The sequence below is a fragment of the Anser anser genome (assembly GCF_964211835.1).
Source record: "Anser anser genome assembly, chromosome: 19".
In the NCBI taxonomy this organism is placed as follows: domain Eukaryota; kingdom Metazoa; phylum Chordata; class Aves; order Anseriformes; family Anatidae; genus Anser; species Anser anser.
The window spans coordinates 14460859-14479192 of NC_139740.1; the positions used below are offsets into that span (position 1 = coordinate 14460859).

Sequence of the window (18334 nt, forward strand, 5' to 3'; positions counted from 1 at the left end):
CAGTGGGGGCGCAGGCAGGTGGCACCCCCCCAGGAGGTGTCACTGACATCCCCAGGAAACGCCTGTTCTGGGGGAATGGGCTTCAGCCAGACACAGGCTGCTGTGGCAAAGACGTGCACCTCCCTTACTTGAGCACAAACTGCAAGCTCCATTTTCCAGGAGCACTTGCATCAACCTGGGAAGGCTAAGAACAGCCTCGGAGGCAGAGTCCTGAATTTCAGGAACAATTTCTCCGGCAAATGAGGCCTTCAACAGAATTGCAGGCGGGAGCACCCGGCTCCAGAGCACCCGTCCTTCTGGCAGTGCCAAATTGTTACCTGCTGAAGCGCATCATTAAGTCCAACCTCAGAAGGATGATGCCACGGGATTCCCACTGCTCTCCCACCCAGGGGCACTTTGCAGGGACACCACAAGCTGCTGATGGCAGGGGGAGATGTCCTGGGAGCAGCGCTGGTTTCCCAGGCTCTGCTCTCACGGGTACGAGCAGGCACCGAGCACCACGGCCACCACCAGCCTGCTCCAGCACATCACGGCCTCTTCGGCTCACGTATGAAACACTTTGCTGCTACGATGACCTTTGGCACTTGCGGGATCTATATCTGCTGCAGGAAGCTCCTACCCAAAACAGCTGCAAATCCAATTAACAGATTAATAAACCTCCCCAGAGGATTGAGAACAGCACAAAGCCTCCGCACCGCGCCAAGGCCACCGAGAGCTGGGGTCAGGCTGCAGCACCGCAGCGAGAACAGGAGCTGGGACGTGCCTGGACAGCCCGGGGTGTCCCACCAGGCTGCTCCCACCTGCACCAGCAGCACCTCTGGGCTGCCCCCACTGGGGCCACGGAGCCCCTCCTGGGGCACAGGGTGCCTGCAAGAGGCAGGTCCAGCACCCCAGGTCCGTAAGCCGTGCACCACTCTTGGAGCCTGGTGTCCTCCTCGACTGGCACTGGGTAGCTCTGCAGCAGAGGACTGGAGCACAGAGGTGCCACGGGATACGATTTTATCGGGCAAACCGGGCAGAGGCCCATTATCTAGGGGAGGCTCGCTGCAGCTGAACAATGGAAAACTAATTACTGCATTCCTTCCCCTTGCGTGGCGCCGGGCTTTACTCAGTCTCTGATCCAAGGGGACCTTGGAGAAAAAGCAGCCCCAAAACGAAATCCTCCCCCAGCCTGAAGGAGCTCTCTGCAGGTGCTGTTCAGCCCCTGGAAGAAGCACTTTGAGCAGCATCCAAGTGACTTCAGTGCTGCACTTCTGCTGGCAGCAGTGGCACAAGGGCCAAAGTCACCCAAGCACTTTGGGGGCAGACTCAGGCTCCTTAGGAGCTTCCCAGATCAAGCCCAGAGCAAATTTCCACTGATCAGACAGGCAGCGTTAACTGCCTCCAGCTTCTCAGCTCCCCAGAAGCCTCCTCAGCCTCCGACAACACAACGAACAGCACAAGGAGCCCCTCTGAGGGGCTGCGGGCCTGGGTCTAACCCTCAAAGTACCAGAAGCTGGATCAAGGCAGGCGGCTCCATCCATCCATCCCTGCCAAGCTTCCAGCAGTGCCAGGACCCAGCCCAGCCCCAGGACCTGCCAGCACCACGAGCCCCCCCGGCCACCCTGAGCTCCTCCATGAGGATGGAGCAGGGAGCAGATGGGTGCTGCTGAACCCGGTGACAAGGGAGGCACAGCACAGACCTGGAGCATCACCGTCATCAGACGAGTACGAAGTGCAAATGTTTTCTAAAGTGTTGGGAGCTTGTTTTTTTTTGTTGACCCATTTGATAGCCCCGAGATAAAAAACACAGCCCAGGCCAGCTCAGCACCCGAACCCCCAGCATCGCCGCTTCCCAGGGCGGCACAGGACAGCTCAGCCAGCACGGAGCTGCCTCAAGCAGCTGGTTTGGGGCACCCTGCTGCTGTGCAGGGCCCGTGGGAAGCTGCATGCCGTACCCAGCCGGGACATCACCTTAGCTCTGAAGAAAACCAGACTCTGAACGTCCCAAACCCCGCAGTGGGGCTGCCAGCACTACAGCCCCACCAGACGCCTGCACCCAAAAACCCAGGGCACAGAGCCGATTACAACTCAAGTGCTTCATTATTGCTAGGTTTCCCGTTACTGCGTGAGATTATCCCGTCTACACACTGTTCCGAAAATCTGGTGGGGAATTTATGAAACATGTGAAGCGCTAAGCAGCTGGTGAGCACAGAACCGAGCTGCAGGCAGCGGTCTGGCAGGCGCTGGGGAGGCTGCTGAAAGCTTGCAGCAAGGTAAGCGTGCGGCATCACTGCAGTCGGAGGAATTTGCTTTTAAATAAAGCAAACGCCAAGCAGAACCAGCCAGCGGGCTGCCCTGTGCCGGACACCCAGCGCATTTGCTGAGGCAGGGACCACCCGTGGGTGATTTTCCAGTGCCCAGCTTAAAGAACAAGCTCCTCGGAGCCGCACGTGCTGCTACAGCATTGAGCTGGGCTGGAGGGGCCACGGCAGGGTCAGCCCCAACCCTGGTCATGGAGGGTGCAGAGCCAGGGCAGGCATCGGGACCTGGGACAGATGCTGCCTTTCATCACCTTTCAGAAAGGATCTGCAGTATTCTACTTTCTATTGATGCTTTGTCCCAGAAATGGCATCAGAAAAATGCCCATGCTCAGGAAAGAGCGTTAAGGAGGAAACAAATCCCCAGTCCTCCTCCTTGGAGCCACTGCCGGACATCTTGGAGCAGCATCCCCTGTGCTGCCATTTGGGGAGAAATCCACCCACAACGGGATCAGCTCAGGCCCACGGCATGAATGCGGGCGGTCATTACAAACAGCCCCATTTGCTACAGCCTTTGGTAAGGCATGAAACAACCCAGACCCCAGGGCTCGCTTCCAGCACTATCAGCAGTCACAGCAGAGGGCTGATAAGCTAAAGGTGTTCCCAGGAACTGCCTACCTTTGGCTGGTGCAGCAAGCACAGCCCAGGCTGAAGCATTCCTCAGCCCGTTCGCACATCCCATTGGGATGGGGTGGCGTCCCTGCCTCTTATCAGCTCCAGGGAACCACAGCCAGAAATTTTATCTCCACTTTCTTCTGCACAGAGCAGCTGCCACAATAAATATCAGCAAGATCACCGCAGCAGGAGGGCCGAGGAGCAGCCACTGGCTACAGGTCGGGGCTAACAGGAGCTGCCAGAAATCCCCTTCCACCGCCGAGCCCCCGCACCGCACACCACGGATGGGAGGCGCAGTCACCTGCGAGCATTTGAAACCAACCCCAAAATATCCAGGTCACGTACCAAGCGCACACCGGGAGAACCCTTGCAAAGCCTGCTCTCAGGCTGCGTTCCCCTGGGAAGCAGGGCCACCAGGGGCCATGCCAGGGCGAGCGAAGCCTGCAGCTGCTCCGAAGGGGAAGCCGGGTTTGTGGCCCCAGCTCCCGCCCGCGCGGCTGAACCGCTCTGGGGAACCTTCCCCAGACTTTCACTTCCAGGATGACAAAGCCACCGCGGCTTGCGGCCCCAAAGAGGCAGTGAAAGCCTCGCGAGCAGCGGCAGAGGAAGCCCTTGAACGAGGTCTGCACAGCCTTCAGCATCGCCTGCTGCACGCATCGCCGGCAGGGCTCTCGCTTTATTTATTAAACAGAAACAGATTGCTATAGGCAGCTTTAGTCCGAGCGATAAAGCTGGTTTCCATAGACACTTCGTGCTTCTCCATAAAAACCCAGACTACGCCAACGAGCCGCGCGCAGCAGAGCCAGAGCTGGATCCGGCCGTGGCTCTGGCACCGCACAGCACCGCGAGCCCAACGCCAGCCCTGCTGGGGGCTGCTCAGCACCCCGGGGAGCCTTCACAGCCACCTCAGCTCAGCCTCCTTGCCAACTGACTGCCTCAGACGACGGTAACGAGCACAACTTGTGCAGCATCTGGCCAGCGATGTGGCAGGTGGGAGCGCAGCTGGGGCTGCACAGGGAGCCTGGGCACAGAGCACAGCACCCCCAGGGGAGCCTGCGCACCGCAGAGGGGGAACACGAGCTGCGGCAGAGCCCTGGGAACAGCAGCTCCCCGAAGAGCAAATGCAAGAAGGGGAAAACGGGCACAGAGCAGCGGGACTCAGCACATCACAGCTCGGACATGAGCCCAGGCATGTCACCAGTGGCACCGCGCTGGGACACAGCGGACAGGGCACGAGCAGCCCTTGCACTGGCTCTGCTGTGCTCAGCAGGGTGCTGGGTATGACCGCAGCTCCCACATGCCACGATGCTGCCAGGATCCCTGCTTCAGCACGCCCAACCTGTGTGTCCCCAGGCATCCCCACCTCCTGCTCTTTCGCAGGACCAAAGACCCCAGAGGCTTCTAGGGGAGCCAGGGCCGCTCTGAACCAAGACAAAAGCACCAGCAGAACATCTCTGCACAAACACTTCCCCTCTGCCAGCACCACAAGCAGCTGACTTCTCAGAACCCAGAGACTAAGATTAGCAGGATTTTTTTTTAAGCTACATTAACAGTGAATAGAGGCACAACCACCATTTACACCAGGAGGATCAGCCCCATACCCAGCTCCTTATCCCCATCAGCACAGAGCTGGTCCCATCCCCGCCGCTTTCAGCCTGCCCTGGGCTGACTCCGTCGAGCCGTGAGCGGGCGACTTACCCAGTTCCTTGGATCCTTGGCTTTCGCTGGCCAGCTCTCCCATCTTAACCAGAGCATCAAAGTATCCTTTTGCTGCGTATGTCATACCTAAGAGCATCAAGAAGAGGCAGGTTATAGTCTCTTTCATGGCTATTATAACTTCCATGGCACTGAATAGGTGCTAGACACTAAAACAAAAAAGCTCTTACTTCAAAGGGCTTAACCCCACGGGGAGGGGCGAGACAACAAACAGGCAAAATTAGCGAAGAAAGAACACACCAAGGAAGAAAGCTGGCACAGCAAGATTACAGAGCTATTTAGGAATAAAAAAAGGTACGTGCAAGACCTAGGTGGTTTTCATTCCAGCGTAACCATCAGCCTGCTTAGCGCTGCTCAGAAAAAGCACTGTGGAATAATTGACTATCACAGACATTCATTAGAGTTCAGTCTTGTTTGTTGACATTCCAGCTACACACTTCACTTTAATCAGATAAGCAGGGGGTTTCCTCTAATCACGAGAACATGTTGTACAGCTCCAGCTCAATGCCACCGGATCATGCACCGAAGCTCTTCCAGCATCGTTCGCTGATCAGTGCGCTTCCTTCAGATGCCCCCACAAGCTCCAGGATCCCAAATAAAGGATGACCAGACACAAAGATTTAAAGATTACAGGAAGATCTTGGCTTCAAAGCACATCCAGAGCAGGGACGTGAGAAAAACAGGAGCTGAATGATCACACCGGTTCTCCACACCGCACTGAGGTAACAGCGTGCCCAGCTCCAAACTGTGACAAACCCGGCACGTTGTAAGCAGGCTGTGCCAGCCAGGCGGTTACACCATGCACCAGTGTAATATTTCAGAACAGATACGAGTCAGGTTCTGAGTGCCAGCCTCTGCCCCCCACGGCTGCTTTTCCCCAGTGCCTGCACCAGCCTGGAGGTTGAGCAGGGGACTGAGTGGCAGCAGCATGCCCAAGGCACGAGCCTCACTTCGTTAGCATCATTAGGGGCTGTGCAGTGCCAGCCCACGGTGCCCCAGGAGCACAGCACCCCCACCACAGTCACTTCACCCCCCTCGGCTCCAAAAACACCGCTGGGAAGGGGCAGGGAGGCAGCACAGCTCGGAGGGATGCCAAGGGGGCCTGCATCCACGAGACCCCCCGCGGAAACATCCAGGAGCCCGGCCTGGCTGCGGGGAACAAGACACGCTCCAGGCACGAGGCAGGAACGCTCAGATCCTTCCCAGAGGTCGTGTTTCAAGCACCACCCTTTAAGAACATCAGACAAACATTTTTTCTACTGAGTTAAGATTATGACAACCTCCTCCCTTGAAGGCATCTTCACCGAACCAATTTAAAAAATAAAATCCAGGAGACACGCAGTGCAATTTTCTGAAGCGAGCAGAGGCAAAGCAAGCTAGCTCTGCACAGAGCTGCTGCAGAGCTGGGCATCCAAAGTCATCAGTTCAAAACAGTTGGGTTTTGGTTTTCATCGATTCACAGTTCGCTCAGTTAAATCTACTCTTCTCTGGTGGCTCCCAATGGAACCCTATATTCCCAGTTGAGAGCTGCCACCAATTTTTTTTTATTTCTTTTCCAATGTATTGTTCTGGACAATGTGAATATTTAAGCGACACTTAAATAAAACTTAAATAATTCTAACGATTCAAAAATGTGTGACCCTGCACAGGGCTTGCACCCTCCAGCATTTCAGCAATAATCACACCAGCAGTGTGGCTTCACTTACTTGCTAAGGCTTTTTCATAGGTCTTCCCCATGGAAATGAAATTCCTGAGGCTGGGATTGAACTGCTCCATGATTGTCTGGAAGAGAGGACAGCAGACGTTAGCAGAGGTGACAGGAGCTGGGGGCAGCTCAGGGCTCACGCCGAACGGCCGGCTCCGTGCTCGTGAAGGCAGTAACAGAGCAAAGCCCCCTGTAACGCAGCACAAACCTCCCGACACCCTGAGCGCGCTGGTTGCACACCGAAGCCTCCGGCACAGCCACGTCCTACCTGCCTTGCTCCAAACCAGCGGCCCTAATGGCCCAGAAGGGCAAGTGGGGTAACTTGGGGTAATTTCCATTGTGGGTAACTGAATGGACAACGCACAGAAGTAGCCTAACGCTAAATCTGACACGACAACTCTTGAACACAGCCGGGAACAACCCGAGCCATCCCTCGCCCAGCCCCACTGCGGGCACCGCCGCAGTCTGCTGAGCGCAGCCACCCCTGGAGCAGCTTCCCCAGGCAGGCTCCAGCAGGGACCGCTGATACCAGGGGCAGAGCCCAGGCACAGCAGGGGGTGGGCAGACAGCCCGAGCACCCTCCCTCCATCCCGCAGCTCTGCCAGGGAGGGCCACATCCAGGTTTTGAACCCCGCGGGGCGGACGGCACACGGCAATGCGGCTCCGCAGCGCGCTGGTCGGAGAGCAGCTGGGACCTCCGGCCTCACACAACATAGGAGATAATTGCTTCAGACCAGAACGTTATCAGATATGGCAAAAAGCGGCCATAACGTGGCGTAAATGACCATAACTGGCTGAGAGGGCAGCCAACAGCCCTCAGGCCAAGCGGCGCTCTGCGAGGTGACCGCTGGTGACGGCCCCTTCCTGGGACCAGCACGGCAGCACCAGCCTGGTCCACCACGGACAAGCAGGAGGGGCTGGAGGGCAGCATCCAAAGCAACCGCTAAGCCAACGCAGCTGCAAGCAGCGTACCATCCCCAGCAAGCTGGTGCCAGCTGTGGCTAAAGCTCCATGGGAGGAATTGCACCCCGGTGGCCGAGCACTTGGTGTCACTTTCCAGCTGCCCAGAAATGCAGACACGGGAACACAGCACACCAGAGACAGTCTGCTGGGCTTTCCCTCCTCCCTCCCTTTAAGATCCTTATTTAACCATGAGGCAGAGAAGGACTAATCGGATCACACACAAGAACAGCTCTTTGTACGTTTGTCACAGCAGCGACTGACCCTCTCCTGCCAAAGCGACTCCCAGCACCGACAGCCTCTCTACAACAAAGCTCTGACTCTCCCAGCTGGGCTGGGGAAAAGGCAGCAACGCCTCCGTGCTCACTGCGCCCTCCAGACCAGCCTGCAGCAACCCTGGGTCCAGCCCCACATCCCTGCCCCATCCCGTGGGCAGCTGCCCACACGTCCCCACGTGGCGATGCCCGGGGGACGGGGGCTCTGCCCCGCACCGCTGCTGGCAGTGCCCTGTGCTGGGAAGGCAACAGACAGACACTTCTGTCAAATAAGCTGATTAAGCATCTGTCACCTCATCTGAAGCTGGCCAAACACTATAAAGCTCATTTTCTGCCTGAGGCATTTTTATCCCAAGTTCCTGCTGCCTGGCCTTTCCAGGGTACGGCGGTTTAATTTTCTTCTGCGGGTGCCTGTGTGCAGGACGGATCGACTGCGGCGGCCGAGCTGTCGCCTTCCCCTGGTTCAAAACAGCCAGATTTAATTTCCGTGAGCAGCAACCTGCGTGGGATGCCCCGGCCCAGAGACCGTGCCAAGCACACCAAGGGGCATCGCTTCAGTGCTGGCGTTTGCTGGCGCAGGGGATCCCAAATCCCCCACATAACGCAGCAACAGCTGGGGGACGGGGGGCAGAGCCCCAGGGCAGCCCCGAGCCACGCTGCCAAGCCTCAGAGCCCACGATGCACAGCCCTGCAAGGGACAGGAGACAACCCAAGGGGATCTGGCGTGGCGAGCACGAGGCTAATGAGGACTCCAGGGCTAATTGGAGCTGTGGGCCAGGCCGCGCAGCCTCCAACAGCACAGGAGGGCTCCTCTGGGGCAGCACAGAGCCGTTCAGCGAACACGCTCAGCTTGAGAGGAGAAAATGAACCTGTAGCAACAAGCCACGTAGTGAGTTGTTTTCCATAATTGTAGGAGGCAATTGCACAGGAGCTAATTAGCACTGGGGAGGGCTGCTCTGTCCTTCCCACGTCACGTTTGGCTTCGGTCGGACGCGTCCCCGCTGCCAGCACAGCCACGGCGTGCCACCGCCACGCAGAGCTCGGCCCCAGCCACCTGAGGCTGAGCAGCGCCCGTGCAGAAGGAAAATTGGCAGAAGTTCTGCAGGGAGAGGATTTTTTAAACAGTTTGCTAGGTTAAGTGCAGTGAGTGTTTATGTATGTATGCATGCATGTGTATATAAATAAACCAGTTTTTGCAGCAGTGCCCAAGTAAACAAATCTTCCCCAAAGCACGAAGCTCAGAGAGCCAGCACCCGAATGGGCTCTGCGGACCCAGCACCATCCCCGGGGAGCAGCCCGGGGGGCTCAGCAGCAGGGCACTGGTGCAGGTGGCAGCGCCAGGGAGCAGGGCTCGGGGCCGAAAGCAGCTGAGCTCCTCTCTCGACCTGCAGGGACACGGCACGGCCGCACGGATTTGAGGAAACGCCCTCCCAAAATTCAGCACATCTTCCCCGGGTAGGGGGCCGAGGCACGAGAGCCACAGACTAACACAGCCATTTCGAAGCAGCAAATAAAGAGGAAGAGCGCAGCAGAAAGGATCCCGCTAATCAAGGGGAGGGGAGGGAAGTGGCTTGTGCTGGCCAAATAAAATCCCTGAAACCCTTAAGAGGAAGTTTGCTGAAAGTGAATGCCTTTAAGACATCGCCTCGAGACTCCAACATAAATAACCCCGCAGGATGAGGGCATTATAAAGGACTCTTCACTCCAGAGATAAAAATAGAGTTTTTCAACCCTTATTTTCACTGCCATGGTGGGAAAGGAAGCCAGCTCCAGAACTAACACCTCCATATCCCCCAACACAGAGAAGCTGGAAAGCTACCAGCTGCCAGGAAGAAACAAATACTGGAAGATAAACACGTTGACATCAGGGACTGTGCTCAACAAGCAACCGCTTCTCGTGCCCAAGAGAGCTGGCACAGCACCGCAGCTGCCTGCTGGGGGGACTGGTGCTCCAGCAGCCCCCGGACAGGCACGCGGAGAGGGCAGGGAGCAGTCTGTGTGTGTCTGCGTGTGCTCCTGCAGCGGCTTCTGTGAGCCGGGAAGGTGAAGCCGGGTTTGCCAGACACTACAGTGAAGCTGGTATTTGGAAAAATTCTGGCATTGAAAGCAAATCTCACTCTCCCTCAAATTTTGCTCCATCAGCACCACCCCCAAGTTGTTTGCCTTCCACATGCCAGCCTGGGCAGAGTTTAGAAAAACACAGACAAAAAGAACTGGCTGCTAAAGGTTGAAAGGGCTTTGCTTTGTTCCACTACGCTAAATTCCCTGGGTAATACCACTCAGCTCTCTGGGATTGGCACGGCTTTTTTCAGCTGCCAAAAACGAAACTAATGCAAAGCACGAGGTCTCCAGGACACAGCCCTGTGAATTAGGGGGGAGAAGAGTCCACAGAAAGCAAGCTCAACTTCTCTCCCCTCCGAGTGGGCTCCACTTTGTGCTACAGCAAGGATTCACCTGCTGTTCCAGTGCCATAATAACCAGCCCACAATTAAAAGTTAATTAAGAGTGCTCCCCAAGAACAAGCTGGAAGTGGAGCTGGCTCGCTTTGTATCAAGTTTCCCTTGCATAGGAGGCAGACCTTCACACCACCTCCCTGAAGTCTTTTAAAAAAATTAAGAACAGGCTTCATGATCTCCCCCGAAGCCCACCCTGCACCTCCAAGGCACCCCACAGCACCCCTGCGGGACACCGCGGCCGTGCCGAGCTCCGAGGGGGCAGCACCGCGGGGGTCTCCTTACAGCGCAGCCACCCTGTGCCAGCAGCTCGGCTACGAGGAAGTTTTGCTTCTAAATGGGTCAGCCCTGCTTCAGGAACGCCTTCCATTATTTCTGTGTTAATATTTAATGTCCAAACAAACCCCGCTGCTGCCGCCACCTCCGCGCGCCCTGCCCTGAGCTCGGCGGTGGGACGAGCCCCAGCTCTGGGCGCTGCGGGGCCGGCCGTGCTGGCTGCAGGGATGCTCAGCGCCTTCCAACACACCCCGCTGCTCTGCCCCAGGAATTCCCCCACCATCCCGAGCCCCTGGGGTCTCGGATACCGTAACACGCAGCACAGCAGCAGCATTTCCCAACTAGAGCTGCTGACGGCTGTCGTTCCGCACCGCTCCCTTGCCAGCGGCAAGGCCGCCATGCCAAGAGCTCCCCAAATTCGCTGTGATCGAGCGGGAAGGGCTCAGCGGTGGTCTTCAGGGCAGGGCAAGCACAAGCCCCTGCCCCACGGCCCAACAGCATGGTCAGGGCTCAGCACCGCCTTTACTGGAGATGATGCTCAGGGGCAAGGGACTTCAGGGAAGAACAGGGACACTTCTTTAAGCTTTAGGCCACTTAATTTCACCTAGGCACCATGTCAGAGGATGAAGGCACCCAAGTTTCTGGGCTGGAGCCTGGGTACAGGCTTGGAGGGAGCTGGAGCCCTGCAGGGTGCTGAGCACCAGCAGCACGCTGGCTCGTGGCACCCCCTGGGAGCACCCCGCAGGATCCCAGCAGCAGGAACACCACAGGGCAGACCCGGCCCCAGCTCCAGGGCTCTGCTGTGAGCCGGGACAGCCACCGGGAGCTGGGGGCTGCAGGGACACTCCTCCCACAGCCCCTGTGCCAAAGGGCTCAGCTCTGCCAAGGGCTTTTGCAAGACCAGTGCCTGCGCGGGGGATGTTTGCAGCGAGCTGCCCTACGCCCTGCAACGTGGGCAGCAGGGCTGCGAAACCTTAGCTGGGAGCAGGCGCAGCACAAGAAGCCACCGAAGGCAAAGCCAGCGGCTGCCACCGCTCCAGGGAGCGGCATGGGAAGCATTCGGGGTACCTTGGGCAACTTGTGAGCTACCTTCTGGATAACACTTCGTAACCCGCATGTTTCAGTGGTTTTGAGGGGTGCAGCAGAGCTCACGAACCCCTCTCCACACCATGGCAGAGCGGTGCCTGCACGGAGGGGAAGGAGCAGCGAGGGCAGCCCCGCACCGCCAGAAGCGCCCGATCAGCACAAAGCTGCAAATCGGCTCCACCGCAAGGCCAAGCCGCCTACAGAGGTGCAACTCGGCAGAAGCGGGTTGTCCCTGCGAAAACACCACAGCCCTGGGCCCTGCTCGCTAAGAGGCACCGATCCCGGTCTCCACCCTGCACCCTCCTGCAGTCACTGCTGGGCAGGAGCTCGGCACAGCCCGCTCCCCGGCCACCAGCACGGCACCCACGCAGGTGCTGCAGGGCTCACTTCGGAGCCCCAGAGCCTGGGTACAGGAAGCACCCAGTGCTCCGAGGGCCCGAGAGTGCAGCGCACAAAATTTGGGGGTGGCACAGGCTGGCTTCTGGGGCCAGCTCTTTCATCTTCTGCCACAGCGTGTTTTCCCTCCGCTGCCAAACACACCAAGCCACCCACCATTTCCCTTCTGATTCACTTGAGCAAGAATCTCCCCTTCCCTCTGGACTTGGAGATAATGAGGCAAGAGGCTGTTACGCTGGCAATAACATTTATTACATCTGATGTGGAGCAAGCGACTATCAGAAATTGTGTCTGCGTTTGTGCGAGACAACGAGGCTCTGAGTTTGGGGTGTTTTTAAGCAAGCCTTTCTCCAAGCACAGAGCTATTCACACACCATTGCAAAGCAATCTTCCACGCAAAGGAATGGCTTTAAAATGAAATGGAGGTTGGCCTGTAAACTGCAGTAATCTAATCTGTCGTAAGTGAGACAGATTTGTCTTCGGGGGAAGAAGAAATCGTCCCTCCTTCCTGCAAAGGAGGGCTCTGTGCGATGTGCGAAGGACGAAGCAGGGCTCGGGAGCTGCTGCACGGGGAGCAGCCCGGGCTCAAGGGAGGGTGGCCAGAGCCTGATCCTACAACAGGAGGAGCTTTGCCCAGCCCCGTACTTGCAGAGCCCTTGGAGCCAGCCCCGCAGCTGTGCTGCTACAGCAAGGTCCACACAAGTGAATCAGCACCAGGGGAAGGTGGGATTACATTGGCAGGAGGTGCCAGCATCCTCCGTCTCCCTCTGTAATTACTACACATGTGTAGGCAGCTGCCTGTAGTGGCAGCATCGGCAAGGGGGCGGCTGACAGCTCCTCCACCATCTCATTAGCACAGTCACTCCGAGGGTGAACACTGGTTCTGGAAAATAATTACAATGGGCTTCCCAAGCAGAACGCCTCAGGAAAGCCTGTGCTGGGGGAGAGGGTGCCGGGCACGGGGAGCGACTGCGAGAGCTGCTCCAGGCACCACAGGGGAAGCGGCGCGGCCCCAGTGGGGCTGGAAGCTGGTGAGAGGATGGCAGAGGCTGGAAGGGAGGCACGGAGCTGCCACCCCCACCTGCACCCTCACTCTGTGCCCTGGTTCAGGGGAGGCAGCACTCAGTCTCCGCCTTGGCCCCTTCCTCCGGTTTGGCTCCTCCTGGCCCCGTTTTTGCCCCAGGCGGTGCTCAGGCTCCAGCAAAGGCCAGAAAAGCATGGGACAAAAACCACTTCGACAATGGGGACATGAAGCTCTGGGGGCTGGTTTTGGACTGGGAGACTCCCAAGCTTCCAGAGCTCCAGGAGCTCGCAGCCATTGGTGCCCCAAGCCACCAGCCCTGGCGCTGCGCCCCACGAGGCTGCGCGAGTCCTCCAAGGAAGAGGCAAACGCCTGCTTCCTGCACGTACCCCATGCAACTCCTCCAGAAGCCAAGAAAAGCACCGTCGTCTTCAGAGAAAAGGCACCTCCATTGACTGAGGAAAATGCAAATAGAGTCATCGCTGTCTTCCTTCAGTCGCCAGGGCTGAGAAGCTCGGATGTTGTTGGGTAAAGCCACAAGACTTGCCTCCAGCTCCAAGCTCTCACCCTCCGCACCCTGGCTGCTCCCTCAAACAGATTCAGGTGCGACCTGACTGCAGCCTGTCACCTTCACAGTTTCTTTGCCTGCTCTTGGGGCACAGCAAGCCAGGGCATCCCCACACCACCTTCAGCCAGGTCAGGCACAGCTGCTCGCTGCGAGCTCCTCACCAAGTTCCCAGCCCCGCGGCTCGCACAGCGCAGGAGCGATGGGGCCGAGGGTGGGAGGCAAGCAAAGAGCACGACCAATGTCCACCCTTGGGTTCTCAGGGGACCAGCACCGCTAAGTGCAGCTGTTTTTGGGGCAGAACTTCTCAGCACTCCCCTCCAGCCAAGGCGAACACCAAGGTGGGTTTGAAGCCGCCCGAGAGCCACCCTGCGCGCTCACTGCGCACAGACTCCTGGAGAAATTGTTACCTGCTGCACAAAGCTGCCATCACCGCAGATCACCAAGGACAACACCCCTCAAACAACACCTGAGTCACCAGCTGAAACCCTTCCGAGCAGCTGCCCCTGGAGCCCGAGCACACCATGGGTGTGCAAAGCACAGCGCGGTGCTCGCCCTGCTCCAGCGGCTCCCGCCCAGCCCAGCTGATAAGAGCGCAGGAGGGGGCAGCTTTTGGGTGCACGGGGCCATTAAATCAGCCCCCCGGGGTGACGGGCTCTGCCCGTGTGTGACAACAGCACAGGGACTGGGGGACCAGCGGCATTTAAAGGGTGCAATGGAGTCCCACAGACGCCCAAACCCCACGTGCTGCTCGATGCCCAGGCAGAAAGCTCCAGCCGCAGCCCTGCTGCACACCAGGTTCGGGTGCCACGAGCACTGCTTGAACAGCTGCTGTGCCCGAGGTGCCAGCAGGAGACTTTAGAACTTTACTACCTCGATGGTTTTCACGCTAAATTTTCCTGTCAGTGTTTTTTTTTCACTTAACGCTCACAAGGAACTCGATCTGACCCCTCACAACACAGAAAACCTCGCAAACCTCCCGGTTTAATGACTGACATCCCACACGCACGCCAGGACAGAAAGGTTCACCCGGGCTCGGCCACAGCACCCAGCAGAGCAGAAAGCTCTCCCTTCGCGAGGGGAGAGCAAGGCACGTGAAACATTTCATTTTTCTCATGCCACTGACGGGGGGGGGGGGGGGTGGAGGGAAAAAGGGGCAAATCGGGCGATGGGGAGATTCAGCAGCTCCAGGACACCAACTGCTTTGGGTGCTCGAGGAAAGCCAGGGACCGCCCCGGCGGGGCTCGCCCGTGCCGGCCCGGGGTGACCCAGGACAGGGGGGTTAGGACGGGTCCCCCCCGGGCCGGGGGCCGCTCCCTGCCCCCCCCGGGCCGCCCCTCGCCCCCCCCCCCTCCCCCGGCCCCGCTCCCACCTCGACGCACCCCGGGGTGCGGGGGACCGGGAGCGGCTCGGGCAGCGGCGCCCCCCCCGGCGGAGCTCGGAGCGCTCCGTGCAGGCTGCGGGGGGGAGCGGGGGCGGCTCGGCCCCCCCGGCGGCGGCGGCACATCCTCCTCCTCCTCCTCCTCCTTCTCCTCCTCTCCTCCTCCTCTCCTCCTCCTCCAGCCGCCCCCGCAGCAGCCCCCGCTCTGCCCCCGCGCCCGGCGGAGGAGGGGAGGAAAACGGGAAAGGGAAAAAGAAAAAGAGGGGGGGTGGGGAAAAAACCTGTTGCCGGGCTCACCTTGTAGACATTCTCGGTGAGGCGGTGCACCTCCTCGGAGCGGGACATGCCGGGCGGGCCGGGCAGCACCATGGGCGGGCGGTGCGGAGCGGTGCGGGGCCGGGCGGTGCGGAGCGGGGCCGGGCGGTGCGGAGCGGAGCGGAGCGGAGAGCAAGGCAGCGGAGCGGGGCCGCCGCTTTTATCAGCTCCCGGCCGCCACCGCCCGCCCCGGCCCGCCCCGGCCCGCCCGCAGGGAGGAGCTGAGCCGGGCTGAGCCGGGCCGGGCGGGGTGCGGGGTGCGGGGTGCGGAGCGGGGGGCGGGGGGCGGCCGGGGCGGGGGGCAGCACCGTGCTGTGCCCCGTCTGATGCCTGCCCCCTGCGTGTGCCATGGTGCCCCGCTGCACTCCTATCCTACACCCCGTTCCCATTCCATGCCCTATTCTCGTCCTGTACCCCGTTCCCATCCCTTACCCCATTCCCTATTTCCATCCCATTCCCCATTCCCCATTCCCATCCCATTCCCTATTCCCATCCCGTAACCCCATTCCCCATTCCCATCCTGTACCCCATTCCCATCCCGTTCCCTATTTCCATCCCGTACCCCATTCCCTATTTTCATCCCATTCCCCGTTCCCATCCCGCACCCCATTCCCGTCCCATACCCCATTCCCATCCTGCACCCTATTCCCATCCCATTCCCTGTTCCCATCCCATAACCCACTCCCATCCCATACCCAATTCCCATCCCGCACCCCTTTCCCACCCCATTCCCTATTCCCATTCCCCATCCGTACCCCCCACTGCACCCCATAACCTGTCCTATAGCCCCTACTCTTCCGTATCCTACAGCCCCTGATGCTCCATCCCATATCTTGTGCCCCTGCAATACTCCACGCCGTGCCCTGCAGTCCCCGCTGTGCCACACACCCTCGCTGCCCTGCATGCTGACCCCGTCCTCCTGCCCGCGCGGTGCCGGGCGGGTGAGGAGCAGCCGGTGGCTGCACGGTGTTGCTGTTAGATGGGGACAGACGTCAGATGCCATCCAGAAAGGACGGGAGAGTGCCACGGGCAGTCATGGGCACGGGGCCCACGGTGTCCGTGCACAACCTGGAGCAGGGCTTGGCCCGGGCAGGGGAGGCAGCCCCTGCCTGCTGCCCCCCGGGCTCTCCCCTCCTCGCCCCACCAGCACTGGGGTGCTCCAGCATCCCCTCAGTCCTCCCAGCTGTGGAGCTGCCCCACTCCCATCCCTCGGATTGATGGCAGTGCATTTTGTGTGGCTCCCGAGGGATGCGAGCAGCGTGGTTGTGCCTCCGGGCCAGTACCGCACCGTCCTCATCCTCACGGCCGTCTCCACCATGCAGCCGTCCCCTGCTGCTCCCTGCGGTGCTGTCCGTGCTTGAACCAGAGCATCAAGGGGCTTGTCCCTGTCCCTGTCCCTGTCCCTGTCCCTGTCCCTGTCCCTGTCCCTGCATGCCTGCAGCCACACCAGGGGCTGAAGGTGCCAGGGTGCAAACCACCACGGGCAGCCTCTCCTGGCCCTCGGAGCAAGCATTTCCCTCCTGCCCCTCCTGCCCCTCGGCCACGGGGAGCAGTGAAGTAGTTAAGCAGCCTCGCGTGCCTTTCTCAGTCATCTCCTCCATCGATTCCGAGCAGCAGCCGCAGGAGCAGCCCCAGCCAGTCAATATCTCGGCCCCAAAGCTCAGCTCCTGCCCCCCTGCTGCCTCCCCTCCACCTCCCGCAGGCGAGGAGCCGGGGGACACCCAGGGGCGCCGCTCAGCCCGGGCACGCCTGGCTCCCAGTTTGGCCTCTCAGAGGTTTCCCACACCAGGGGACAGGGAAGAATTTACGACCGTGTGCGCAGGCTTTTCTTGTTCTCTGGCATGGCCGGTTAACCCTTTGCTGCTAGGGCTGGGGGACAGAAGGGGAGGTGGGACATCGCCATGGGTGGGACATCGCCACGGGTGGGACATCGACATGGGTGGGACATCGCCACGGGTGGCACATCCCCACGGGTGGCAGGCCCCGGGCTGCCCATGCACTGCTTTGTGCTCCAGGCTGCTCCTGCCTGAGGTTTGGGGCTGCTCCCGTGGCCGAGGCGCTGCTGGCTTTCCGCTGCTGGAGATGGATTTCAGAGCAAGCGGCCGGGAGGAGAGTGCCTCCATATGCGTCTCCATCACCTTATTTTTAGTTGCGTTATGTAAGTTCTTCGCTACGTCACGAATGTGGGGGGTTCTTGCATCTAATTCCAGTGTGACAGCCCAGCAATTCAAACAAGCTGTTCTTCTGGTGAAGAAGATAAAAGGATTTGTAATTTCTCGTAATAAAAGAGGCCTTTTGGGACGACCCTCAGAGAATCTCGCGCATCTAGGCCTGCTCCCAGCCTCCAAACTGCTCTGCTTTCTTCCTGTCTTCTGCTTCTCTTTATCTCTATCCCCAGGAAATCTGAGTACTGAAAGCCTTTCTGCCTCGCACCCCCTCGCTCCCAAAGCAAATCCTCATCTGTAAGCATCTGTTGGTTTCTTATTCATACATTAAGGAAAGGATTTACCAAACTCCATTTACCCCTGGCTTTTCCCGTGTCCAAACCCGCTGCCGGGCACCACGTCGGTGCCCCTGGCCGTGTTTCTGCCGATCCCACCACGGGACCGCCTGCCTCCAGCGCCCTGGGAATTCGTGGCAGGAAAAAAAACCTGCCTGCGCCTCGTGCCCTAGCATTTGCTTTGGTTTCTCCTTTTCTTCTGTTAGCTGTCTTTTTGTTACCGTGATTCACTCCCCAGGGAGCAGCGGCAGCTGGAGCGTGCCCAGGGTAACCATGGTGTTGGAGTCCCTCGGTTTGCTTACATCCCGGCAGCGCCTTCAGCTGCTCCTCGCCTCCTGCTTCGCCAGGCGGGGACCGAGCGGGGGCCAGGCTGGAGGAGCAGGACCCGAGGCAGGGACCTCGCCTCCACGCGAGACCTCTGACACTAGTGGGGTTCCCGTGCCCCAGAGGTCGGACCCAAGCCCCGGCCGCCGAGCCAGCTCTCCCCGTCGCCAAACCCCCTTTGCGCCCGGTCTCTCCCCAGGGTGACGGCGCATCCACGCACGCGGCGCCGTCCACCTCCAGCCCTGGGTGGAGCGAAGTTGCTGTGGCAACACCAACTTATGTAATCCACCCAGTTCGACTGCAGGTGTGTGGAGGAAATTGTGCTATTTTAGAAGTTTCATTAGGTTCCTTCCTAATTATCAGCGTGGCGTCATGCCAGCGCGCCCAGCCGGGTCACGCGCCCCGGCACCTGGGGCGAGCACCGCGCTGGGGTGGCGGTGGCCAAG

General features: G+C 59.4%; 1 protein-coding gene across 6 annotated transcripts in view; it reads right to left on the minus strand.

Moving 5' to 3' along the window:
- The window catches only part of BAIAP2 (BAR/IMD domain containing adaptor protein 2), a gene marked incomplete at its 3' end in the record, with an annotated part of 43507 nt that extends 28301 nt beyond the window's left edge, over positions 1 to 15206 (minus strand). For all 6 annotated transcript variants that reach the window (XM_083804959.1, XM_083804956.1, XM_083804958.1 and 3 more), the window contains exons 1-3: positions 15047 to 15206; positions 6338 to 6413; positions 4614 to 4700 (exon numbers count right to left, since the gene is read on the minus strand). In XM_083804959.1, the coding sequence (XP_083661085.1) occupies positions 4614 to 4700; positions 6338 to 6413; positions 15047 to 15118 (235 nt within the window). In that variant the 5' untranslated portion in view covers positions 15119 to 15206. The remainder of the gene's footprint in view (positions 1 to 4613; positions 4701 to 6337; positions 6414 to 15046) is intronic.
- Between the last annotated feature and the right edge of the window lie 3128 nt (positions 15207 to 18334).